This window comes from Pelodiscus sinensis, chromosome 23 (genome assembly GCF_049634645.1).
Source record: "Pelodiscus sinensis isolate JC-2024 chromosome 23, ASM4963464v1, whole genome shotgun sequence".
NCBI classification, from domain to species: domain Eukaryota; kingdom Metazoa; phylum Chordata; order Testudines; family Trionychidae; genus Pelodiscus; species Pelodiscus sinensis.
In genome coordinates, this window is record NC_134733.1 from 15977429 (window position 1) to 15989760 (window position 12332).

Sequence of the window (12332 nt, forward strand, 5' to 3'; positions counted from 1 at the left end):
TTCATCTGAAGAAGTGGGTTGTATCCACGAAAGCTGGTGATACCATCTACATGTTTTGTTAGTCTTTAAGGTGCTGCCAGACTATTCGTTGTTGTTTAAGTTTTTCTAGTTACAGACTAACTCAGCTACCACTCTGATCATATAAATAGTTGTTTACTACTTATGATACTAAAAAGTAAAAATAGTATGGAATCTCAATAGAATACATAAATATAATACAATCAAATCTTTGTTTTGCAAGAATGTGACAACTTTTCTATTAAATTGGTACCTTAACACAGTTACACCATTCTCCAGGCCTTGGTCAGTTCTCAGAGTTATTGTATAGGTTGTCTACTGAGCCAGGTAAACCTCACTGTGTCATGCTTAGTTCACAATGTATAGGTAATCTTTGCCTGTATAAGGACAAGAGGGTTAATTAAAAAAAAGTTTAGTTTCTGAAGTATAACATGGAAGTCTCCAAAAAATTGCTATTCCACCGAGCCACCATAAAGCCCTGAGTGGGAAGAGCAAGCTAATGGTTTCTAAATTATGTCACATGGGTCCTGACATGCCTAATTTCCACTGATGTCTATGGGAATGGGAGTTAGGCACCTCAGTACCTTTGAGGATCTGGTCCTTGGCGTTCAGATTAACCTATATATAAAGGCCCTACGTCAGCACCCAGCTTCATGCCCTTCTTCCACCAAGACAGCCCCAGCAACAGAGTCTGTGAGTTTTTACATTGGTCTTTTATGAAAAGGGCCCAGAAGCAGACTCAGATAGGGTGACCAGATGTCCCTATAAAATTGAAACTCTTTTGATAATTAACTCATTGTCCCACATCCTGACCAATGCATGATTAGGATGCCATTTGCCCAGATATTTGACACAAAGCTGGCAAGCTCTCTACTTTGCTCTGTGGAGCTACTTGGAAACAGCAACATCTTTATCTGGCTGGCTCTTTGACACAGAGATGGCCAAGAGGACACTGCATGCATACTCCCACCATGAGTGCTAGCTGTCCATCCCCTATTGGCCAGGAACTGCGGTCAATGGGAATTGTGGTGGTGGCACCTCCGCCAAAGACCCAGGGGAAGATGTCACTGCTTCTTGAGAAGGCACCCGAAGTAAGTGCCACCTGGAGCATGCACTCCCTCCCACGTCCTAATCCCCAACCCTGAGCCTCTCCCACACCCAAACTCTCTCAGGACTCATTTCAATGCCCCAGATCCCTGCCTCAGCCCTGAGTCCCCTCCTTGCAGCAGGGTCTGCAGCCGGGGCTGTGTACCCCTGCTCACAGCTGAGATAGCTTTGGCTGTTCAATGTAGGGCTGGGGTTACTCATGCCAGGGTTCCTCTAGGGGAGGGCCTGAGGTTCTCAGTAGTTACTAGAGACGTAAAGATTACTAAGTAAAGCAACGCAGTAGTTTCTATGGATGTACTGGCATGCTTACTGAGGTAAACAGTTAACCAGTGCCTGGCCTGGCTGAAGCAGCCCCCCTATCTTAGGTGCACTGTGCTGTGGGCTGGTTAACTGGTTAAACATACAGTTTAAATGGTTAACATTTTAAACGTGATTTTACATCCCTAGAACTTACACACTGCTTGTGCATTGTGCTTGTGCCCTTCACTCCCATATGTGCTGCAATGCGCATAAGCTGTAGTAAGGGTGCATCTACACAGCAGTTATTTTGAAATAACAATACAAGCGTCTACAGCAATTCCGTTATTCTGAAATAACATATATTATTTCAAAATCTGCAAACCTTAATTGCATGAGGAATAATACTTGTTTAGAAATAGCTATTTCGGAATAGCAGTCGCGTGGACACTCCACTGCTTCTATTTCAAAATAGCTCCTCCCCCGGGGCCATTCAAAGTCATTACTCCTCAGTGCCTCCTGGGGCTCTAAATCGAGGTAGCACATCCACATTAGGGAAGCCTGCCTCGGACTAATTTTGAGGCTTCGCTGTAGTGTAGACATGCAATTTTGAAATAAAAATCCCAAATCGCTTATTTCGAAATAAGCATGCTGTGTAGTACCCTAAGGCACTTAAATAGCTCTGTGACACTTAACCTGAGCCAAGGGCGCCCCCAACCTGCCCTAATTCAAAATGGAGGTTGATTCGACTTCCTTTGCCTTGATCCAATATGGCGATCTCTCCTCCTCTCCCCCCCGCTTGCCCTCACACAAGATGGCTGCTGATCGACCTAGTTTGCCAAGATCCAATATGGCGTCCTTTCGGACCTCCTCCCACCGGCCGGTTGACCTCACACAAGATGGCGACTCTTTCAGCCTCGCTTGCCCTGGCGCGATATGGGGGCTGAGTCCAGGAGGACGAACTGTGTAGTCACGTGACGCTAGTCTCAGCCCCTCCCCCTTCTGTGTCTCTTGCACAGGGCCGGGCGGCCGACAGCTGCGGGTGCTGATCACGCTGACTCGGCAGCGACGGATCTGCTCTGTCGCCGCGGCTCCGCCATCGAAGAGAAAGCAGCGGAGGGACCGGGGCATGAAGCCGCCGCTGAGGGGAGTCGCGGCGCTCTCTTCACTGAGCCAGCAGGGGAATTGTGTCCCAGCCCGCGACCCGTAGCCGTTTCCATCCGGGACATTCTGTGGGAAAGGGGCGGGGTCGCTTCGATTCCCGCCTAATCTTCAGGGCTGTGCGAGGCGCTGAGGGTGGGTGTGGCTGAGGGGCTGGCGCCCAAACCTGCGCTGCCCACCCAAGAGGAGGAAGGAGTGAGGGCTGGGCCTGCTTTGGAGCTGCCCTAAGGAGGGGCTGCCCTCAGCTGCCTGGGGCCTGCTGCCAGTCAGCTTCTCTCCCTGCCACCATGAAGCTGCTGCGACTCCTGTGCCGCCACAAGACGGCGCTGGGCCTGGGGGGCCTGGTGCTCTTCGCTGTGGTTCTGCTCTATCTGGCCAAGTGCACCTCTGAGAGCCTCAGGCCCTTGCCGGGGAGGGGCCTGCCCCACCACCAGCTCCTGCGGCCGCCCCATGGCGGAGCAGGTGCTGGGCCACCCCCACCGGCAGCCCCACCACCCCCGGAGGAGACGGCTTTTCTGGCCGTCCTCGTTGCCAGCGGCCCCAAGTACACGGAACGCCGCAGCATCATCCGCAGCACCTGGCTCTCTGGGGCGGGCCGGCCCCCTCAGGATGACATCTGGTGTCGTTTTGTGATAGGCACGGGTGGTCTAACTGGGGAGGAGCTTCACAGCTTAGAGTTGGAGCAGAGCCGTCACCGGGACTTGCTGTTGCTGCCCGAGCTTCGTGACTCATATGAGAACCTGACTGCCAAGGTCCTGGCAATGTATGTCTGGCTTGATCTGCACTTGGACTTCCGATTTGTCCTCAAGGCAGATGATGACACCTTTGTACGTCTGGATGTACTTGTGGAAGAGCTAAGGGCCAAAGAGCCACGTCGTCTTTACTGGGGCTTCTTTTCTGGTCGTGGCCGAGTGAAGTCAGGTGGCAAGTGGAAAGAGAGCACTTGGCTTCTATGTGACTACTACTTGCCTTACGCTCTGGGTGGTGGCTATGTACTCTCTGCAGATCTGGTGCATTATCTGCAACTCAGCCAAGACTATTTCAACATGTGGCAGAGTGAGGATGTCTCTTTGGGTGCTTGGTTGGCTCCTGTGGATGTGAAGAGGGTGCATGACCCACGTTTTGACACTGAATATAAGTCACGGGGCTGCAACAATAAGTATATCGTCACTCACAAGCAGAGCATTGAGGACATGTTAGAAAAGCATCAGACTTTGGCCAAAGAAGGGAAGCTCTGCAAGGAGGAGGTTAAGCTCAGGCTGTCTTACATGTATGACTGGGGAGTGCCTCCTTCACAGTGCTGCCAAAGGAAAGATGGCATCCCCTGAACGCTGAGGGAAGAGGAAGGGCAAAGTGTGAAAGGAGAACTCTGAGCTGGATTAGTATCATATGGGCACACTCCCTGTAAATAGGGTTTAAAAATTCTGAGATTTTGCACGATTTGTGTGTCAAGACTGTGCAGGATCAGCATAGCACCATAATTCAGAAGAGTTACTGAAGTGCTGTGATTTGTCTACAGATACAAAACATACAGGAATAAAGGGGGGAAATGAGAAAAATTATATGATGGAACTTAGTGCAAAGGGGGAAAAAACAAACTTTTTAAAATAATTTGGATGAAGAGCAGGTTGGAAGATGTCTCAAATTCAAGAGCTTGGTTAAGAACGTGTCATGTCTTCACACCATCCCCAAAATTGTGAAAATGTCTGCTGTTCAATTTTTGCAGGGAAAAATATCACTTTGGCGAACCATGTTGGCAAGTTTTGAAGATTGTAATAAAGAGCTAGCAAATCAGTTGCTTGTGTCAGTAGGAATAAATGGCTCCTTAGAACTACTGGCATCTAAATGAAGGAAAGTGTTGGATTTTTGCACTTGTTACTTTATATTCCCACTGAAGGGGGAGAAGGAGTGTCTAGTCTTTGGAAAGTATTCTGATTTAATTGTAAAAGGTCTTGGGTAATATCTCTGAATTTAAATCTTCAATAATCTTTAAATAATTTGTAATGTATTGTGTAATCTGGATTATCTGGCAGCTACTAAATAGGTCTGAATTTAGGAAGGTGTATGTGTTATGCCATATTGCAATATTAGGGTAGGTTCTCAACTACTGTATCTTGATTTGGAAGCAAACATTTATGCTATACTCCTAGCACTCAGTTACTGGGATTAGATGCTGCTCTTGTATTCTTCAAGTGCATTGTGTATAAAGAAATCTTCCTAATTTTTTACAAAAAATGATCCCACTGAGAAGTAATACTCTGATTATGCAAACGATAAGACTACTTACATTAGTAAGAGCAGGATTGGACCTATAATGTCTCAAACTAGAAGTACAAAACTACATTAAATTATCTGGATTAGATTTTTAAAATAAAAAGTAGTAATTCTGTTAAAAAAAAAAAAAATCTTAATAGGCTATTTCAGACACTAATATGGCGTATAAATGGCTGAGGTTTATTTTTTCACTTTTCTATTGTCCTGTCTACACTAGAGGACTCCATTGCTGACAGAAGTTACCAGGAATGTTTAACCAAGAATATAAATGTGCCACTTTTAGCACAACGATATAATTATTTGAGAGCTTAATGTATTCTAGCATTTTCTGTGAAAACTTTTAGCTGTGTGATTTTGAATAATCCTATAATAGTGTTGAAAATGGTTCCATCTGTGTGCACAATTGCATCTTTGTCCATGCTGGTTCTGGGGGACTCATTTCTGAAAACCCTTGTCAGCAACAGATTGCTTTTCTAGTAAAGACAGAGCTTTAAAGTTGATGCCTAAAGGGCATGTCCACACTCTTCAATCTTGCTTATTGTTTGTTGCACAGTGCACTTTCATGTTGTTGTTGTTGTTGTTATTGTATTTCTTTTTCTGTGGATGGTACACCTCATGTTGGAGGGAGACATTAAACTTTACATAATAAGAGCAGGTGCAATCATAATAACTGTTAGGCTTTGTCTACACTGCACTGTTTTTAGGCAACATGTCCGAGTTGCTAAAAGTCTTGTAGTGTAAACTCTGTTTGCCAGCAAAATGCTTCCACCCCCCTTACAAGCAGGATTTGCCTTTTTGACAGGAGAGTTCTTTTGCCCACAAGTAGCTGTTGACACTGCCACTTCCCATAGCACAACTTTTGTCTTTGAGGGGAGAAGGGTCAGGGAGGAAGGGAAGCTTTTTTTAAGCACCCGTGAGTGACACAAGTTTGTCATTCAAGCGGCAGTGTAGACAAAGCTTTTTGCTTTTCAAACACAATTTAGTAATTCATTTCAAAGAAATCAAGTGCATTTTTTCTCTTGAAATCCTGATCTGTACTTTTAAATAACATCTTGAGAGTATTAAGTCGGGGGGAAAGACTTTTTTGGAAAGGAAAATAACTCCTTATTTACATTGAGTATTTCAACAATATATTCTGTAACTTTCCTTCTAAAAACAAAATTAAGATATCAAAAAAGTAACTTATCTGATCTGATGCATCCAGTCTATTGCACCTTGACATAGTGATGCTTACTGCAGGTATGCCCTTCAGTGGAATATATTCCTGATTAATAAAAGGTTTGACTTCACCTGGTTGTGAGAAATTATAGTGGCTTCAGTAATACTTTTAAAGTCTGTATGTCTCTTTTAGTCTTGGGGTAAATGAGTATTGTACATATAACATTTGGTGTTTGTAATTGTGATTATTTATTTATTTAAATATTGTAAATGTACTATGTATTGTTAAACATTTAAGATAGCTGTCATCTTATTTTAAAACTATTTAAGAAAGTGTTAAATTTCACAAGTATTTGTCAAATGCTTGAATTTCTTGATGTACAGTTCATAATTTAAATAATCAGGGTCTGAGTTGTAGATCCAAAAATCTGCTGCATGACTCTTAACCTGATAAGAATGTACTAATCACCCATTTGTCTAAATATCAATGTTTATGTAAGTCACGGGCATTGTCGCTTCTTTTTCTTTTTTTTTGTTTTTTGAAGGGTTTTGAGCTTCAGAATGAAAAATTGTCATATTCCATGTGACATCTGCCTCATAGAAAATACACATGTGCATATACACATATACTGATGATTAGCATTTTTGTAGAATGCTGAGCTCCTTGCATGTCCCTGAGTTTCAAGAATATAGATCTTCATCCTGCAAAACACTTTCTTAAACATCTGAGTAGTCCCCTTTATTTCACTAGTACTTAAATTAAAATCAAGACTGGAGTACTCAGCACCTTGGACAATTAAAACCATAAATTATTGTGATAAATATCAAATAGAACTATATCTTGTTCTGTTCTAACAACAGATTTAAATAACAATCTTTTGGTCTGCAATTAGCTATCTTTTGCCTCAGCTCAAAAAATAATTGTTTTGGAAGATGTGATCCATTTTTTTTAATATGTCCCGATCGGAATATTTATGCTTGAAAAACTCAAGTGCCTGAAGTTAAAATAACTTCTAATTTGTCTGACACTGTGGATTTGATTGATACTTTAAAACTTCCAAAGTTGAGTTTTTAATGACTGCATGTTGAATGCTCAGTTAAGTTGACATAGTGTGCAACATCTGCAAGCCAAGTAAATTGCAGTTCAGTAAGTTTAAAAAGCCTCTCAAGGTTGGTTCTGGGGTAAAGAGTCTGCTGAGCTAGTCAGCAGAAAGAATTGGTGACCCAGAACTATAAATCCAGAATTGTTAATCAGCTTCACAAACCAAATAACTCAAAAATTGTATTTCTTTAATTAGGAGGTCACATGTTAAAATCTACTGTTAATGCAATGTTAAGATTAAGTATCAAGCACTTGAAAGTCAAGTAACATAAAACACTGCTTACTTGATATTTGAGCCCTAATTATTGCACTAAAGTGTTTTGTTTGCATTTAATTGTGAACCTAATTTTAAAAATATTTAAAATCCCAGATCCTAAACAACACACTCATATAAAATACTAGCAAATTTACCCAATGTTGCTTGGGTCCATAATTCGGGAATTCCATCAAGCGTATTTTGTTTTTCGTCCCTATAAACTCTTATCATTTTCCATGCTTTAACAAAAAAGGACTATAGTCAATTTGGTTTCCAATGACATTTTCTTCTAGTTTTCAAACCTTAACAATTGATTTAACTGTTCCAAAACAGAATTACTCCAAAATTCAATGTTTAATCACTTTTCTGTGTGGTTGATTGAGAACCAATCCTATTCCAGGTTCATCCTATGCTTCTGGCTCATCTTGGTTCACACCCTTTCAACATTTGCTCAATTATGCCAGTTTTGAAGACTATAACTGCTTTAGCAAGTCTGTTTCTTTTGTGTATGGCTTTACAAGAAGCAATCCCATTTTCCTGGCACAGCCAAACTCTTACATTGCTTTAAGTTATAAGAGGAAGCTGTATACTGGATTTGGTGGTCCTAGCTCTTACCATTTAAGAGGAGTTCTTGATCAGACAGACAGACTGACTTTCTAGAGTACACAGAGAATAGGATTAAATAACAAATATATTTTAAATTCCCATTGACATAATTGAGGCTAGGATTTCACCCAGAATTCCTAAACTCTGATCCTAACAAGTAAAAAGTATTTTGGCCTATCCTTTAAAGATCCTTGTATTGAAGTTAATGGGAGTTTTGCCACTGGTATAAAAAACCAAGATCAGGTCCAAAATATATTAATTTGTAACATTTTTACATCTACCATATGTTAACTTAAATATGGAATCAAAACTTTAGTTAAATAGCATTTTAGTTGGCCTTTAAGGGAGTTCCTCATAAAGAAATGTGTGTTTGCTGTTTGTTTGTTACTATTATGGTGTTGTTGGGGGGGGGGGGGGGGGGTTATGCTTTCACTCCCACAAATTTCCAATCAACTTCAGGATCATAGTTGACGTAAAATTTATTGTCACTTGGTATTGGACATAAGCTGCCAATAAAGCATGTGTAGGTATGGTCATCCACAGGACTCTTCTCTGGAAGACAAGAGGAAGATGGTTCACCTCAGTTGATACAGGCTGCAAGTAACTAATTGAAGTAGTATAGTCATATTACATTTGTGTTCTTTGCAGGGCTGTAGTAAAACTATTCTGTTTGACAACGTGAAAAGCATTTTAACTGTTTTGTTAGTCTCTGGATGATTTCTTTAATAGTTTTCAAATTGTGTATCGTCCATGTTTGAAGTCAAATTTTATTTTCCTTTGAATTATTCTTAAAATGGCATACAGAATCACTTGTGATTGTGTTTAATGTGTAACAGTGAAACAGTTGAGTTGTCTTCAAGATTTAAAAGTCTTAACAATTAAAATCTTTTTGCTATTTAAAAAAATTGACCTTTCAATTGGCTTTTCAGTGAGGCATGCATCTGTTTTAGGTAAATCGTTAACTGACTTCTAAATACTCTTCTTGGAGCTGCAAGAAACCAGCTATCAGGAAAAACAATTACCTGTGCTTAAGCATTTGATTTCCCTGCTGTCTAATCTTGTCCATATAAAGAATGCTTTAAAATGCTCTATTGTGGCAAATACTACATTTTATCTTTTTACATTAATTTATTTTGGCCTTTGAACTACCGGAGGAAGTATTTCATGCCACAACTGTGTTTGCCATGAAATAAATGTATTATTTTTGTAACTTGTATTAAGAAAAACATGAAGGGTATTGGAATGTGGTTATGCTTTGCACTCCCACATCTTTCCAATCAACTCCAAATCACAGCTGAAGTAAAATGTCATGTTTGGTACTTGACATAAGCTGTCAATAACGCGTGTGTAGAAATGGTCATTTAGGATGTGCTGTCCATAATACTTCTGTAGATATTGCTTCATCTACCTTGTGAAATAACTTTAAAACTATTTTATTCCTTTGCTAGTTAATTTTTATCTTCTAATAGAAATGACTATTAGTTTATATACAATATCCAGTCAGCTATGGGATGCTGAAAGTTGCCAGTTATAAAATGTGCATTTAGAAACAATAAAATAGTTTTGTTTTTTTTGTTCCCTCCTACAGTCTAAAAAGAATTGAGTGAAGTTGCTCTTTTTAAGCTATGCAGCATTGCCAGTTGGAAGTCACAGTTGTCTATTCTTTCAGCCTTTATATAGAGAAGAATGGTAAGGAAATAAAAGTACTCACTGTGAGAAGCATCTTGTTGTACTGCATATTATAGCTATCCATCTCCTTAGTTTTATATCTATGTGCTGGAACTTTTTTATTAAAATGACTTGCTATAGTGATCACTTTTTTCCATACCATATAAGAAGAGATCAGTATCATATATTTTTCTATGCCGTTGCATGGTAGAGGTATAAAGAGTTGGCTCAACGATGCAATCCTGGCATGTGCAATATTTTCATTGATTTCAATAAATGATGTAAGGTTACCTTCATGGCCAGAATCCCAAATCAGCATCTAGGCCCATTAAACAATGCAAACAAGTCAAAAACACAGTGCATTACTTACATCGACATTCTTCATAAGTTCTTTTTTCCCCACCTTTACCACTGCAAGATCAGGTCCAATGATATGAACGCATACGATAAATAATGTACATAATACAAAGAAAATACTAAAAAAAGTTTGGGAAAATGATGAACATAGTAACTTATATGTTTAATTGTTACTAACTATGAAAGGGTTTGATCCTGAGTACAATGAAGTCAGTAGAAAGAATCTCATTGATTTATATCAGTTTGGGAGGGGGGAGGTCATACCCTACCTGAGAACTTCCCCAAAATGATTGCATAAACTCCATGTCTAAATCTTATAGACATGAGTAGGTTTCTAAAATTGTGGCAAAACATAAGACTCTTCATTTTATTATCTGCTGAAAATGAATACTACTGAAGTGAGATGTGAGTGGAATAATGTGATCAACTGAAAGCACATTTTCAAAATAACTTTTCTATTTGCTGAGTTCTGCTCTTAGGCTAGGTCTACACTGCAGTGGTAAGCTGGAAAAAGAAATGCAATGTGCAGCATGCAAATTGCGTATCTTTTTCTGCTTTACTGTCAAAAGAGGCTTTTCTGAAATCTGGCGCATCTACACGATGCCAAATTTTGAAAAAAAGGACTCTTTCGATACATCCCTTATTCCTCGTAAAATGAGGTTTACAGGGATGGCAAAAGAGCATGTCCACTTTTTTCAAATTTTTCTGAAAAAGCAGACCAGTTCCTTGGACACGGCACTGCTTTTCTGGGATACCTCTGGTATCCCAAAAAAGCAGTGCAGTTTAGACACAGCCTTACTGAAAAGTTACTTGACTCTTTCCCATCTTCTCTTTTACTGCCAAATGCTTGTAAATCAGTATTGAAAATTTGGACTCCAGATCAAAGAAACAGCTGAAAACTAGCACTGACAAAGGCTTGTCTTTGTTAGAATAGTCCTATGTGTTTGACATTTTGCAGGTAAATTAGTTACAAGTTCAAGATGAATTTGAGTTAGAACCAATTATTCCTCCCACCTATGTACAAATTGATTTTATTTTTTTTGTTGCGAAAGGTTAGCAGTTTTCAGCATCAGCTCTTCAGGAACCCCATTAGTTTTTCTTGGCAGGAAAGAGCATTTGTAAATTCTAGCTGAAGTACTAATACTTAATGTCTCCTTTTTACTATTTTAATCTTCCTGTAAAAGCATTGCAGTTATTCTTGGAATACATCATTTGGGAAGACTTAGCAGTTTTTGAGGCATCACTAGCCATGTTGGTTCATTTCTAGTGTGGTATAAAGAGAACAGCTCTGGCCTCACTTTGAATTACTCTGACCTAATTAGAAGAGTTGACTGAGATGCTCAGTGCACTGTGACATCTGTTTTAAGTATTTATATTACTGCATTTGCTGATGTACAGCCATGGGGAAGCAGTTATTTGATGACAGTGCTTTTGAAATGTGTCCATTAATCATTTATAGCTACTTTTGTAGGTGGGATCTGACAAACCTGTGTTATCACTTTAATGACAACCAAAACTAAAGTTAAGATCTCTATTGAACATTTCTTATAACTCACTGCTTTCACTCATGCTTTATTGAAACTCAGTATATGGTTTCATCCCCTTGTTTTATAAGTTAAGAAATCATTTGAATTCTAAAATGACAATAGCCCATATAGCTTGGTCTCAGGTATGTGAGTTTTAAAAAGGGTCAAAATTGTGCAGTGAGACAATGGGAGCCAATCAACTTTGCTATACAAACCTTAACATGTTCATTATTTAACTTGGGTGCTTAAGGTTTGATCTGGAAAAGCATCTAAGTACATTTAAATTTAGACACACGAGCGCAGGTTGAACTTCACTCATCCACCATCTTTGGGACTTGGTCAGTGCCAAACCAGAGAATTTGCCATAGCACAGGAGGTAAATATTGCCTCGCAGCATTACCAACACTTCCAGCTGCTTACTGAGCTCTTAAATGTCTTTAAGACATGGGGTAAATTAGAGCTAAATAAGAGCACAGAACACAGAATCAGGACTGGAGGCCAAACCTACATTTTATGGGACTACGAGAAAATTGGTCACACCCATGGTAAGTGGACATCCAGCTAAGTAACATAATGCCAGACCAGAGTGTGCTGAACTAGAGAGATTCAACCTGTAGTCCCTTTGACTTCATTGAAACTGCTCAGGTGAATAAAATTATGCATGTTCTTAAGACCTTTGCTAGGTGAGTTTATATCTGCAAATTTAATATTATTTAATGTAAGATTGTACTTTGTTAAACATCTGAAAAAGCACATTTCGAAAGGAACAGAGGTTTTAGTGGCCATCTGGCCATGGAATAGGGGCAGTAGATCAGCAGAGGCTACTCAGGCCCCAAGGATGAAATAATCTTGTAGCGTGGGA

General features: G+C 40.0%; 1 protein-coding gene across 1 annotated transcript; it reads left to right on the forward strand.

Annotated features, from left to right (window-relative positions):
- Nucleotides 1-2333: 2333 nt before the first annotated feature.
- On the forward strand, nucleotides 2334-6458 carry B3GALT6 (beta-1,3-galactosyltransferase 6). Its single transcript, XM_006127141.4, has one exon. It carries the CDS (start codon nucleotides 2811-2813, stop codon nucleotides 3849-3851), a length of 1041 nt encoding a protein of 346 aa, XP_006127203.2. The 5' UTR covers nucleotides 2334-2810; the 3' UTR covers nucleotides 3852-6458.
- The last annotated feature ends 5874 nt before the right edge of the window (nucleotides 6459-12332 follow it).

What these genes read in the sequence shown, in the direction of transcription:
- B3GALT6 (XM_006127141.4), top strand. Translation starts at nt 2,811, where the DNA reads ATGAAGCTGCTGCGACTCCTGTGCCGCCACAAGACGGCGCTGGGCCTG.